The sequence below is a fragment of the Oryza brachyantha genome, chromosome 4, assembly GCF_000231095.2.
Source record: "Oryza brachyantha chromosome 4, ObraRS2, whole genome shotgun sequence".
NCBI classification, from domain to species: Eukaryota; Viridiplantae; Streptophyta; class Magnoliopsida; order Poales; family Poaceae; genus Oryza; species Oryza brachyantha.
The window spans coordinates 7,710,273-7,725,879 of NC_023166.2; the positions used below are offsets into that span (position 1 = coordinate 7,710,273).

At 39.8% G+C, this 15,607-nt stretch overlaps 1 protein-coding gene across 2 annotated transcripts; it reads right to left on the reverse strand.

Moving 5' to 3' along the window:
• Positions 1-11,322: 11,322 nt before the first annotated feature.
• Positions 11,323-15,093, reverse strand: LOC102703302 (transcription factor bHLH62-like). 2 transcript variants are annotated; one of them, XM_015836354.2, is made up of 7 exons: positions 14,552-15,093; positions 14,276-14,452; positions 14,060-14,125; positions 13,209-13,277; positions 12,978-13,049; positions 12,519-12,768; positions 11,323-12,144 (listed from the first exon to the last, which is right to left on the reverse strand). In XM_015836354.2, exons 1-7 carry the CDS (start codon positions 15,071-15,073, stop codon positions 12,080-12,082), a joined length of 1,221 nt encoding a protein of 406 aa, XP_015691840.2. In that variant the 5' UTR covers positions 15,074-15,093; the 3' UTR covers positions 11,323-12,079. The 2 variants fall into 2 exon arrangements, with proteins under 2 accessions (XP_015691840.2, XP_040379339.1); XM_040523405.1 differs by lacking the exon at positions 12,519-12,768.
• Positions 15,094-15,607: the final 514 nt, after the last annotated feature.

Below are 15,607 nucleotides of genomic sequence, written 5' to 3' on the forward strand. Positions count from 1 at the left end.
GATTTATCAGCACTTTTCTGTTTGCCAGTAAGTAAGTTGCATGATGTTCAGCTCAAAAGGTATCTACCAATTTGGCATACTATTTCTGCTGCCAACCAACTATTGTCCCTTTTCTCTGTGCTGCAATGTCGGAGCTTTGCTGTGATCCAAAGTACCTTTTCTTCCGCTAGTTTCGACATAAACTTGTATGGTTATCAAATGTTCCAACATAATTTTTTGAACCTCCATACAACGAGCTCGTTGCTGCTGGAGTGTCCTATTCCCCTTATTGCAGAGTCTAAAAAACTAAATGATCTGATTTAAAATATAATCATTTCTATGATTTCAATTATATATCACAATATAAGCATTCTAACGCTATTCATATTCCGTCAATAGCTTTGTATTTAAAATTATTTTTATTTTATTTCTCACCTACTTAGAGATCTCATCCATTTCTTATTTATGATACACATGATATTTTTTCTCAACATTAAACCTGGCTAATCAACCTAAAATATTTATATTTTAGAACCGAGAGAGTATCTCCGAATGCCAGCAGGATTTTGCTGAACTAATGCTCTGTTTATTACATTACACACTGATGGTTTTAGAAGATACATTTTTTGGTTCTATATAAGATGATAAGGACCGATTTGCAGTAGCAGCTTTTACGCAATGATAAGGTCGACAAAATTAATCGCAAATTGATCATTTGGCTTTACTAAACTGGCATATAATAGACGTGAAGGACAACTATATTAAACTGGCATATAACATATATTTATCTTTATGCATAGACGCGAAGGAAAACTATATTCCTAATTAATTTGTAGAGCTTGGCTACAAATAGTATTCTACTATTAGTATTATCATCGGTAAAAAAAATCTCAACCATTGATTTAGAGTTCTACCAATATAAAATATTTTACTATGGTCGTTAATGTACTGGTTTGTATAAACAGATATATACGATCCATTGGATTAAAAAATAAACAATTTAGATTAGTTATATTAGTGGTTAAGAGCATCTAAAACATTTAGAGTTAGACTACGGTTCTCTACTGGTACTGTTCTACTACTAATAATATTGTCGATTGAAAAATCTTGACCATTGATTTAGGTACTCACCCCATCCTTTCTCCATGAACTAGGGTTTCTATCCTCTTCCCCGAATTAATCCAAAAACCTCAACTCAACCTTACACGAGCATGAGCTGATATTTAGACCAGATGTGACGAGATTGGATCGTCTAAAATCGTAATTGGTCAGTTCGTTGAGCCATGGCAATCACCTTTGAGCCCTTGGCCGGCCGATCAATGCCCAAATTTCATAGCCCATCAATTTCTCCAACGCCCATCTCACGTCTTAATTATATATGCATGCACGCACGTACTTACGACACCATGGAAAGCACAGCGAAATCCGTTGGATATTATTAAATCTGCTTAGTGAGATGCCTTTTATGTTGGTTAAACGTTTGGGAGTACTGAGCTAGAGGTATTGCGTTTGAATCCAAGCTAACTTACAATCGGCCACTTACATTCCAAGTCTAAGGCCCAAGAGAGACCAGAATGTTTTGTTGAAATACAAGTGAAAACAAAAAGGTGTGTATTACACAATCTCTACAAATAATATTTTAGGATATAAATCTCAAAAGAGGACAGGGAGCTTCTGCCTTTCATTAAGAAGACAAGAATCGACCTAGTTTATGAGGAAAAAATGACGAAAACTCAAGGTGCATGCCCAAAACAAAACGACTAGATCAGACGACACATCACGGTTTGCGCCGAAAGGATTGAGACCCGACCCACATTATCACCCTTGTCTTTTTGCTTTTGTATATGTTTATAAGTCAAAATTTAAAATTTCTAAAGTTTATTTTCCAACATTGACTTTTAGATCGCTAATAACACATATATAAAAGTTTTATTCATAAATTATTTTTCGTTTGCAAATATTCCGTTTGGTTTTTTTCACAATCACCCCCTATCATTAAAAGATAAGCATGTCCAATTTTGTATGATTGCATGGAAAAAGCCAAATGATATATTTTCAAATGAAAAATAATTTATGAATAAAATTTTTATGTACGTATTCTTAGCGATCTAAAAGGCAAGGCATAAAAATAAACTTTGGTGAAAAAACCCAAAAATTAACTCCAAATATAAGATTGGAATTTCAAATTTTGGTTTCTAAACATGAGCAGAAGCGAAAAGATGAGACGTATTTGAAACATAGTAATAATTTCTTCTATTTTCTAAGAGAAGTTGAACTGTTTCGCGTGAAACTGCTCCTTTTGGAAGGAGTTCTGACTCCTGAGACACAGAGGTGGTCCTACAAGCAAAGACATTGGTGCAATTGACCGTTGGTAAAATAAAACCAAAAACCCAAATCGTGAAAAACTATTTCTTCTGAAGTACATGTAGCATTCTCCCAGCTAATTTCGGTTGGGTACTGTACCACTGTGGCGCTACAGGAGGCGGTGGCTAGCACCACGCATCCTCGTCGTCGCCATTGCAGTTATGGTGGTCGCCGGCCGACCCGTCCATTATTTTCCAAGCTAATCAGAAGCTCCCATCAGCAGCTGAGCTGCTAGCTGCTGCATGCTGCATGCTGCTTCTGAAAGTCTAGTGCATGTTGGAATGTGCTTTTTAACTCCAGACTCTAGACTATGTTGGAGATGTCAGTGTTCACTTTTTTTAGTGTAACTTCTTTCTTTTAAACTTAGATCCTATCAAAATTTGTTATATAGTGTTGGGTGTGTTTGTTGTAAAGTTGTACTATATTTTGGTGTAGAGTTTGTAAGAGTGGGAACCTTTTGAAATTATCGAAGTTTGATAGGTTAGCATGGTAAGAATGTATTTGGTTCATTGCCATGCTAAAATTTAGTAACGCCAAATTCTGGTAGGGTTGAAATTAAGTGACAACGAAGCAAACAAGGTGTTCAATTTTTGAACTTGCTGTAAATCCTTCTAGGTCACTTACATATCTATCCTAAGTTGTAAGCCGGACGCACACTTAACAATTTACCTGTAAATCCTTCTAAGTTACTTTTATCATCTTTGTTGAATGGTCTCATCTATTAACACGAGTTTTCTCCACAATAAAAAAAAAGTGCAATTCTGTTTTATCTGTATTGTCTTTTTTCAAAACGTGAGGGCGGAATTTTGTCATATATATATATATATATATATATATATATATATAATATATGATGTAAACTTTCTCCAGTGGAAAACAAACACACGTGTACGTAAACCGATCGATCGATCAAACTGAAACTGTGTGAGACCCAGCCAAAAAAAATAATTGGAGAGATCGAAGCATGCAGTGTTAGATGTTCGATATATACATAATATTCTTTCATCCGAGCTGTACTAGTCTGTGTGTGTTTGCATTGCTGGCTGGCTATAGCTGCATGCTAGCATAGATATGATAGCTCGTTGGTTTTGTTTGTTTGGACGTCGCTGTGGTGGTATATATCTCGCTAGGGGACAGCGATCCCAGCAGTTGGAAGGACCGTCACTGTGTGCAGGCAGCTGATCGGCTTAATGAGACCCTCCACCTAACCAATCAACCGGCCCCAAGAAGAAGAAAAAAACCCCTCCTCACCTTGCAGCCAACAGGATGAAAATGAACTGCCCTACCTTCTTGTGTGCATGTGGGCTGGCAGCCATGACCTCACATGAAAATTGTTAAGAGTTGTGTGTGAAGAATAGTTTACTGAAAGTATTATACACATGTTTAGGCATTTAATCTATTATAATTATACACTATATTGATATAGTCGTACGTCCTATGATTTTGCTTAAGCATGTTTATTATGATGTGTTGTAAACCGTTAATGAGTTGTTTTGTTAGATCTTCTCCGGAGATTTCATAGGATCACACATGCCATTTGTTATTAATTGGCCATTTATATGCATCATCTGAGTTCTGATCAACCAATTAATTAATCTAGCTAATTATTCCTTCTTATGACCAATTGATAAAAAAAATAATTTTAATTAAGTTACTCTTGTATTATTTTGAAGTCTCCTTCATGATCTGGGGTTGGGAATAAGATGGCCTAGCTAGCTGAGGGTAACCACTTAATTTTGCCTTTCCACCTAGGTTAAAGTCGTTTATGTTCATTTTTTAGGGAATGTATGATTAATTTAAATGGCTATGAACGATAATCTATCTCCTTGATCTTCTAATGCTAGTTATAATCGATAATATTCTTCACAAAATACTTATAAATATAAAATCCACAAAAAGCTATATGCTACTGTTTAAAAGCCACATTTATTTTGAACTATCATAATATCATTCCGACACGTGGAATATAGAACTTCTTTAAGGTTTTACGAAAATAGATTCCAAAGAACAAATCGAGCCCTTTGGACCAAAGTTAATGTTATAAAATCTTATACAAGTCTTATAAGAAGTCTTTATACTTCTTTATAGCACCTTGTTTGCCATTTGACGAGGTTGATCTACCTCATGAATAATTACCACCTTCATCGTGCTTGAACACCTCAACCACAAGAGTGTGAAATCATTGCTTAATTCTCCCCTTCTTAATATAGTCTACCCAAACACCTCTTGCAAAAAGGTTTATATATTTCAATCCGTGTGACATATCGCCCGATAAATCTATATGTTTCCTAAGTTCCACTTAATTCATGGGTCACCAATCCAAATGCTTCCGTGATTATTGTTTATTAGTTGATTTCGCATGCGTGTAGGGAGAGCCATCAGTGACATGCATGCGATGCAATGTGTGTAGATCTGTCACGGAGAGCTAGCTATAGCATGAATGGAGAAACTCATGGATCCTCTGGGAATCCTGCAGATTCCGGTCTAGCCAAAATGGACCCTGCAGCTTTGGCCAACTAGCGTGCATGCATGGTTGCCTAGCCTCTTCTTCCAACCCTTGTCGACTTTCTTCCTTTTTGTTTTAATGTCCTTGTGCTGATAGTACTGAATCCAGCCACTGCATCAAAGGTATATCATCTGACTCTATTTTGGCGCCTTCCTATTGTCTGGATCCAAATTTGATGAGTACCCCATTATATTCGTTCTAAAATATCAGTATTTGTAGAATATATTTTTTTGTCACCATATTTTCGTTTTTGATTATGCTTATAAGTCAGAATTTGAATTTTCGGTCAAGCTTAGAGATGGAGTAGATTTTGGGTTTTTTTCATCGTATTTTATTTTTTCAACCTTGTCTTTTAGATCGCTAAGAATATATCAAAATTTTATTCATAAATTATTTTTTATTTATATTTATGTTGTTTGGCTTTTCCTAAATTAAGACAAACGATCGCCCCTTAGGTATTCGCACGCTTATTCCTGTAATTCCAATCCATTTCAATGGTTGGCAGGCCAATGAGGTGGTTGGAAATAAGGTATATCATCTAACTATTTTGACACCTTCCTATTGTTTGAATCCAAATTTGATGAACAATACTACATTATATTAATTCTAAAATATAAGTAGTTTTAGATTTTAATTTTTTGTCATAATATAAGTATTCATGCACTTATTACGGTAATTCCTATCCATATCCATGATTGCCAGGCCAACATGTTCAACTTACGTACGGTGGTTGTCCGTGAGCGCCTTGAATCTATCGTACAGATAGGTAAAAAGCCAATTTATACAACCTACAGTCTATTTCATTGTTGGAAAGGTATTTAATATGTTGTACATAGTTAAGTTCAATTATAAATAAATTATTTAATATTTATTTTCTGTAAGTCGTATAACGCTCATCGACTCCACCTCAGAACACAAGCTCAAGCCGTCGCCTGGTAAGACGACGGGACAACAATCTGCAATGTGAGGTGAGGACTTTTTTTTTCTCTTTTGCAAAACTGCCATCTACAATTAATGCCCGGGTTGTACGTACATGCCCTGAGGTGCTTGGCAAAGTAATATAAGCTGTTCAAAATTCAACAGTTAACCACTGAAATGCTGAAAAGAATATTTTGATATACACGAGTATTTACTTAAAAAAAACAAGAAATACTAATATTTTGTAACAAGGGTACCAACAAGATCAGGCGGAAAAATTGACGTTGTTACATATACAACTCGATCAGTTAATGAATATGTACACTACGCGGAGGCAATGGTCAATTAATATTGCGGCAAGCATCGAAGCAATGCAAAATTAACGTACGCGTCTCTCCCTAAGTTCACTGCATCTTACTGCTACAAGACGATCGGATTCGCTCTGCTATTCAATGACTTGTCGCAATTTGAATTAACCGCTAACCGGAGTACAACTTACGTACGTACGCGGTTGGGTTCGCTAGTGAATGGTTGTTTTGCTTATTGTTATCATTTTTTTTATTGTTTGGAGTAGCAAAACATTTATGATGAGATTGATTACGTGAGAGTATCACTTATAATGATTAGAATTTAGACACGAGTAGCGGTTGCAAGGTAACGATCGGCTCATTGAAAGCTTCAAAACATTAACATTTTTAAACCTATCAAAAAAAAACTTTTCTCACATGAAACGATCAAAAGAGAAATGAGTAGAGAGGAATTGGAATGGATTTATCGGTATTTCATTCAAGCTCCGCTAAAAAGAAGTACCAATCATTTGTTTTTTAAACTTCGAATTAAGTTCATATCGTAAGGGGTGTCTAAAATTAAAATTAAGATCAGCATATGTAGTAAAAATAGTTAAATTTTAATAAAAATTTTTTTTTGACCGTGTTCCTGAGAACCCCCGTACCTAACATAGCTCTGGCCTAGACTGAGAAGGTACGATGCGTAAAATATCAGCCGGAGTAGCCTGGACGGAGCAACGGATGCTGATCGATGCAGTACACGCGACGCATTCCATCCATCCATCCATCCATCCCGGCGCGGGCGAGCAAAGCAACAAGTCGTGAACGAGAGAGAGAGAGAGAGCGAGCGCCTCGATCTTGGCGACCGAGAAAAAAGCCGCCCGCTGCCGCTGCCGCTGCTGCTTGCTGCACGCCGCTTCACCTTCACTCACCACGATCATGGCCGCATCCTCCGCGCCTTAGCAACACTAGTGTGGGCTCGGCACCACGACGTACGCCGGCTGCGGCGGCCGGCATCGATCGGTGAATTCGCTGTGTGCGCGCGGCTGCAATGCATGCGGTGAGGACGGACGGACAGTGCATGCATGCATGGGCAGCTTTGACCGTTTCCTGTGGATCCAACCAACCGCCGGTAGCACATTCATCGCATCCTCCGTACAGAAAACAGAGGATAAATAATAGTAAAAATAGAGCTCCAACAGTATCATATCCTCTATTTTTAGATGTCATCTATTAGGAGAGAGAAACACCATATTTGTGTGTTCTTTCTTCATCCTCCAAAGAGATATGAAGGATGGATGATCTGCTGGAGTACAAGAAGATATGATGGACAAAACTCTTCTAGATGATCATCCAAGAATGATCAAATTTAGATGAGCTGTCGGGATGCTCTTAGGTAGCAAGAGGAAGCTTACTTCCATTAGCTTATCCTTATTTTTATGGTTTTTATGCGCACGGTTTGTAAAAGGCATGTTTCTTTTCATAAATTATATCCCTTAATAGTTTAAACATGGGTGTAGAAAATGAGAAAAAGTCTAACAAAAAAAAGACAAAGCACCACCCACATTTCATATTGTAAGACTTTCTAGCCTTGCTAAAATTTATCAATTGATAAATGTTATATATATATATATATATATATATATATATATATATATATATATGTCTAGATTCATTAGCATCTATATGAATCTAAATAAAGGTAGAAAGTCTTACAAACATATAGAGTACAGTACTTGGGGAGTTTTTTTCACTCTATAGTTCTAGTGAAGTGCTATAAAATTTTTGTGTTATAAAGGAGCCTAAAAAACATGAGGATCCGTATCTTTTACGAGCTATAATTAATGAATTCAAAGTTCGCCTTAGTTTGATTCTAGCAACCGAATTGTCCCCGGCACTATTACGGCCAGTCGTGCATATGAGGTGCCTTGGCCCTGTGAATACACGAGTTCGAGCTAAGTTGAGTCGAGCCATGTAAAGAGTTTGAGCTTTCTTTCCACACCCATGGTTATGCATGTTTGCTTTGTTCTCTCCCCTCCTAATTATAAGGTGATATTTCTAAACGATACCAATTTGTTTCACTACGTGCGCAAGCTAGGAAAAAAAAAGGCAAAAACCAAATAGAAGAAGACGTTTATTTTACTCCCCTAAATTTCACCAAAGTTAACTTTGTCTATAACTTTGATTCCGGGCATAATGCATCGTCAAACCTTTTGAACTCGGTAAAAATACACCCACACACCATTAATCTTCTTGAGCTCAATGCTCATTGCCACACGTTAGAGCCAAAACCAGCTAATACTGATGCGGTGATGCATTTCGGTGTTCTTTTTTCTTCGTATTTTAGCCTTTTTTGCAGAGAAATTTTATAGATGAATCCATAGAGAAACATTATCCAAAAATTAACCCATTTCTCGACGCCAGAGTTAAATTTGGGGATTTTTTTATTATAGTTTATTTTCAGCATTTGCATTTATATCGTTAAAAATACGTATATAAAATTTTTATTCATAAATTATTTTTTATTTATAAATATATCATTAGACTTTTTACACAAAAATAACACAGTGACCCACTTTGAACTTATATCAGGATCACGTGATTTAACACTCAGGTCCTCACACATTACAACTCCAGTGTCAATTGTGATCAGTACACTGATGCAATCGATGGCTTTATGCATGGGTCGACGTCAGAAAAGAAAAAGAGCAGACGATAGCTGCCAGTTGCCAGCCAGGGGTATGATGGAAAGCACACAAAACACAACACACAGCGGCAACAGCAACGATATGTAGGCCGGTGATGAGAGAGGACATCCCAACCTTCTTCTATTCAACCTTTCTTTTTATTCTTCTTTTTCACCAATACTAGTTTGCTGAGAGAGAAAGAGAGAAAAAATGTCTATTGGCTTTTTTTTTTGTTGTTAGTACAAATAAAGCATTTGTTGGTGAGTGATTTGAGTGGTGACAAGGGCACACATTGTCACTGGCTTGCATATGGCTAGCACCCACTTAGATGCATTAGGGTTTTTTTTAGCTTAGGTTAGTGACTGGTTTATTCCTGGGATTAAGCAGAAAGATGTGCTACGAATTGAAGAATATTTTGCCACTCAGGATATCCAGGTCAAAATCCAGTGTAATTGAAATCATCAGCAAAATATCAAAATATGACAAACATAAGTTCATAACAGTTTAATTGCCGTAGTTATCGGTTCTATTATAGCTGTCCATATTTAAAATCGGTTGGTAATATGAATAAGCTAAAAAAATTATTCAAACTAAATTCAGTTGTGTGATAAAATTTATCGGAATTGTTTCGCTTTTAACAATAACCGCTCAACTATTGCGGTTATAGACGAAAGCATTGGGTAGCGGTTTTTTGGTGAAAGAACCACTGTGCAAACTCTTGCCACCAGCCACCAAGCTTTCCATTGAAATATATATCATACCTCTCGTGAATAATAGTAACATATCAGGGTTTTATTCTGATTGATTTCATATGGATCTTGAAGTCTGAGCTGTATTTGGTTCTCACCTGCATTTGTGATCAGGTAAGATCACCTCACACGGTTAATTAAACCTTTAGGAAAGTTCATTCTCTGTCAACATCTGAACTTTCCTAAAGGTCTAATTAGCATGCATCACTGATCATTGTAAGTGCAAATTGTGTATCAGTAGACTATTTAGTAACAGGCTGGGGCGACAATTTTGTTATGTAGGACCTTGTAATTAACTAGATAAGCCCATCTTAAATATTCCCTGCATCCTTTGACCGAACCTTCCAAATCTCCCAACCTGGCCTGCTTAGGCTAAATCCTTGTTTCAGCTTTGACCAGCTTCTGACCAAACTTTTGCCAGCCTTGCCTTAATCCCCAAAACACCTCTCCCTAATCAGTAGATCAGTAGTTAGCATCTCATACAACTGTCCTTTAATTTAATCCTCTCTTAACTGTACTGCTAATGACAATTGCATGCACTTATTAAACTTAATGACAGAATTACAGTTGAGCTGCTGAGTACTCACCGACTTGATGTCTGCATAAAGGAGGGCCAGTCAGGGGGGCAGGTAAAAAAAGAAGGAGGGGAAGCAGTGTAAGGAAAAGAGAGCAGCATCCATTGTCACGTCACTTGACTTAATTGAGGGCAGCAAAGACATGAGGAAGAAAATACCTCACAAAACAACAATAAATTTTAATTACCACCGCCACTACTCCCTCCCTTTCATACTACTTTGTTACAATATTTGATCATTTGTCTTATGAAAAAAATATAGAAATATCATTTGTTTTGCTTGTGAATTACTTTGTTATCAAAAGAATTTTAAGCATGACTTATTATTTTTTATATGTATACTAAATTTTTAAATAAGACGAATGATCAAACGGTTGCAAAAAAAATTAAATATCTTCTAAAACGAGGCAGTACAACTGAACTAAAGGCCCCAAAAGTGCACTTGTTTAAGGACTTCTCAAGTACTCCCATGTCAGCTAGTATAGCTGCAATGTGAGAGAGAGAGGGCTGTGTGTGTGTGGAATAGAAGAAGAAGGAAGATCCAAAAGGGTGGATAGGGGGTGGGGCCCACATGCCAGCTGGGATCCAAGCCCCCTCCCCCTACTGGCTAGATTCCACACAGGGAAAGCATTGTGGGGGCCTGCTGTGATTAGGATATGGCAACAGATGGAACAATGATTGGGAGAGTGTGGAGGTGATTAGGGAAGATTATGATTAACACTGGTCATGTATGCATCTAGGGAGATCTTGGTTGGAAATGCCAATGCTGGTAAAAAAAATATGATCTTTTCATTAGCTGATGCATTATTGATGTAGTAGTACAATTTTGTTGGTTCAACAATTCAACTGAATGTGTGGTTTGCAGGGGGAGCAGCTATGGCTATATAGGAAACTCATGATCGCCAACATGCCTATGGACTATGGTGTTTCTGACATAGAAAACACATGCATTTTGGTTGATCGATCATTTAGTGCAAGGTAAAAGTTGTATCAACGATGGATCTGTTTATTAGAGTCATAGAAGAATGTGGACAGAGCCCATGGTTTTCTGGCTGCCCAACTGGGTATCTTTAGTTCATTAGTACCAAAATATTTGCTTTGGTAATAAAAGATCGAAACAACAATTTATTACTCATATAAGTGAAAGATGAAGCAAATGTGGTATATAATCGTACTTAATGAGATTCGAAATCCACCTAGATGGTAATGCGGATGGATTTTTAACCAAATTTTAAACAAACAGACACTTACTATTAATATATCGACAATGTTGTCAACAATGGATTAAAGACATTTCATACTGTTTGATAATTCAATACAAACAATGGTCACAAAAAAGGAAGGTGTCCTTTCGCACACTCTCCAATCTCTACATACATATATTAACTCCCCATGCATGCCAATCCTACAAACCACAACCACTAGATCACCACTACTACCGGTCCTCCTTTCTACAGTTAGGGCATGCAAGTGCAACCAGCACACACAAAAGGTCACAACCTCCCCTGGCTTGCCATTTCCAACATACACATACTCTCTCTCCTCGTACTGTCCTTCCTGCTGTAACACTCCCATCACAACACAAACACAAGGTTTTTCCAACCCTGCTAAAGCACAATATATAGCCTGCCTGCCCATGCATGATACTACTACTACTATATATATGCATCTGAAAAAGGTCTGGAAAAAAACCTTCTCCTTCCCGATGCAGGTGGGCCCCACCTGCAGTGGCAGAGGCAGAGTGTAGAAAGAGGGAGCTGAGAAAAAAAAAGATGCTGCCAGGTGGGCCCCACATGTCCAGTGAGAGGGAGGGAGGCACTGAGCCAGAAGCCATTGGAGCACATACTAGGATGAGAGAAGAGGGAGGGAGTATCCCTCTCCTCTTTGATGGCAATGATTGTGAGCTTTCCGGTGGGGGGGGGCCACGCTGCCGGTGCTGCTGCTGATGCTGCACGATGGGAGCAGAAAAGCGGAGGTACGTACGGCGGCTGGCGTATGTACAGAAGGAAGCGCATTTATGGCTCGGCCTTCATGTGGTTTACTGTCGTCCCCTGCTGCTGCTGCCTCCCTCCTCCTCCTCCTGCGCCCAATTACCACAAACAGGGAAACTCAACAAACTTGGACAAACAAACCTACCGTACTGCTCTCTATTCCCAATCCAGTAGTACCAAAATAAATTTGCCTGTTTTTCTTCTATTTGAACAGCATGTCAATTTGTTTTGGTCACGGATCGGTATGCAGGTAATCTGTGACCGGCTCTAACTCAAATAAATAACTAGATTTTATTTTTGAAAGATTAAAAATGAAGCTTAGTTTATTTATTTGAACTAAAACCGATCACGGATTATCCACGGATCGACCTGTATCTATCCCTAGAATTTGTTAGGTTAGCAGGAACATAAATTTGTTAGGGTTACGAGAAGAGGTGGTGAGGTTTAGGTAAGTGTTACTTGCCGTAGAATCTATGATGAGGGGGAGGATGGTGCGGCAATGGTGAAGACGAGGGTGCAATTGTTGCAACTGGGCTGTCTTGGTTGAGGTCGGTGGCGGTGGCTCCCATTTGCATCGCGGTGTGGAGGTCGAGCTGATCCCAACAGTTGTAGGTGGTAAATGGATCGCCCGTAGTAGGTGCATCAATGTAGGAGAACGCCGTGGCGGTGGTCAGGTCGTTGGGTGGGTATGCGGGCAGTGACATATGGCTCATCTAAAATTGATAGAGACAATGGTAAGTGACATTGTTCATTCTATAAATTGGGACTAATGCTTAATCTTAGTTATTTGATAAAATTTAAATTTTTAGGTTTAAATTTGAAGTTGGTTTTGAGATTTTTTTTACTAAAGTATATATTTTTTTAACCTAGCTTTTAGATTGCTAGAATGCGTATATGAAAAAGAAATGAAGAGGCTACTTACATCCTTGGAAGGAAGGTAGTGACCGTCGAAGTCCAGCTGAGGATTCATGGTTGCCAGCTTCATGGACAGAAACTGTGAGACATACAAATGTCAAATTTAGAACAAAACTTACAATTATGAGCTTGCTAGGACAGGAGGACCTAAATTAACAATCATTTTTTTGCCAACATATTATTGCCCATGAAAACAACTTCGTTTAGTAAGTACAACAAATAAATGCTGAATTGTTACCTCGACCTGACGCTGCAGCGACTGAACATAGTTGATGATCTCGTCGAGCATTAGAGCCTTGCCAGTGATCTGCACCCCCCACGAACATTCACATTTTCTATCAATTAACTAATTAACCAATAAACAATCATCCAAAAAAAAGAAACTCAACAACAATTTTTTAAATGAAGAAAAGTTATCACCAAGATTTAAAATTTAGCCGAAATTTGACCACCGGCGGTGGCATCACTACGGTCGCAATAATTGGGGCGAATAAAATAATCGTGTGCACCACCTAAACCACCAGGACACCTTGCAATTGATTAGCCGATCTGATTAGTTTAAGTACTACAGAGCAAGAGCCTCTCAGATTTATTTAATTAATCAAAACATTATTATATCCTCTTGGACCACAGGTAGCTTGCTTAACCTATCTTGCATGCATTACGGTCAAATTTACTACTGGCTGCGTAGACTAACCACCGCAGTTAGTGCTCATACTTTCGGTACAGAAAAAGATTTAACTATTAACACTTAATTTTATCTGTCCTAGCAGCAAAAAGTCCAACTCCTACCTCTAGGCAATATGGAACTAAAGTAATTATTAAACTAATAACTATTGTTAATTCTCTGCGTGCACACATGTAAGTCCGTTTTGTACGTCATCTCACTATTCCGCCTTAATTCGCGTCATCGGAAATACAGTTTTGAGTTTTGACCTCTATTTTTTTTTGAGAGGCGATAATTTTCGCACATTTTGGTGCCAAAGTGTAAAACAATGGCGACAAAAATGTGGCCAAATTTTGAGATTTGAAGGAAATTTCAGCCTAAGATGGTTTTGCTGGAGCGTGCTGATAGTCAATTAATCATACCTTGTTGCAGCCTGGCACGAGCGACTGCAGCAGCTTCATCCTCTCGCTTATCCTCTCCCGCCTCACCTACCATTAGACAACACCAATAGCTAATTACAAAGTTACTAATAATAATAGTAATTAAGTGGGGGCAATTAGTGCGCAATTAGGGGCGGCGCATTGTCATTTAGCGTAGGAGCAATGGTAATTAGTTAATTGATTAATTAATTTAATTACCCTCTCGGCGAGGCTGTGGCTATCGGTGGCTTGTCCTCTCCTCGCCCGCACATGGATGTAGTCTTTGGGCGGCTCCGGCTTCTCCTCCGCCGCCGCGTCGTCGCCGTCGCCGTCGCCGCTGCCGGTGATGACCTTGGTTCGCTTCGGGCTCGCGTTCGTCGTCGTCGCCGCCGTGGCCTGCATTGGCGCCGGGGAGTTTGGTGAGGAATGGGTGGGATTTGGTAGGGGTAGATCGACGGAATGGAGCGGTGGCCGGAGGCGCGAGGTGGTACGTACCGCGGGCATGGTGGAGGAGGAGGCCTTGCCCTTCGCCGAGGACTTGCGCTTCCGGGCGGGGGCCTCGGCGGCGGCGGGCTTGGATGGGCTCATCTCCGCCTCGGAGCTCTCCAATGCCGCTGCTGCTGCGGCGGCGGCGGCGCCGAGGGACTTGCTGCTGGAGGCCCGGGACAGCCTGCCGGTCTCGAGGCCGGCGGGGTAGGCGCGGAACGGCGGCGGCGGCGGGGAGCTGAGCGGCGTGCTGTAGCAGGAGTTGTCGGCGCTGGCGGCCCCGTTGCAGATGCTCCCGAGGCGGCCGATCAGGTCGCCGATGGCCACGTCGTCGCCGCCGCCGCCGCCCGGCCCGCCCACGAACCCAGCGCCCGGCGAGGAGACGAGCGAGCTGAACGCGGAGTCGAAGTGCGCGGCGGCGGAGTGGTCGGGCGCCAGCAGCGCCCACGACGACGCCATCCCGTACGCGGCGGCGGCGGCGGTGGAGGAGGAGTAGTCGGCGGCGGGGAGGAAGAAGTGCTCGTCGGCCATCGGCGAGTGGGGTGGGGGAGATCGAGTGGGGGGGGGGGGGGGAGTGGTAACGGAGTCGGTGGTTGACCGTTATATAAGGAATCGGGAGGGGAGGGAAGCGACCGTATTGGTGGGTGATTAATTGTTACGCGCAAGGGAACGGCCATCCTCCAACCGCAGACGGACACCGGAATACACCTTTGCGTCGGTTAAAACGGAACCAATATATCCATCATGATGCACATTCTTGTTCATTTTTTTTTACTACCTCGAGTGTAGAGCCTCAGCTGAAGGGTCGAGTCTATGGTTTTAGCAAAGAGTACGTGTGCATAAAAATTATCATATACTTCCTTCGTTTCATAATATAATGTTTTAGCCTATTCATCTATTAATAATATATATTGTTTATATATATATATATATATATATGTCTAGAATCGTTGATATCTATATAAATTTAGGATACGCTAGAAAATCTTACATTATAAAACGGAGGTAGTATAACTTAGCAAATCTATTTTAACAAATCAGTAATATTATAAAAGTAATGACATA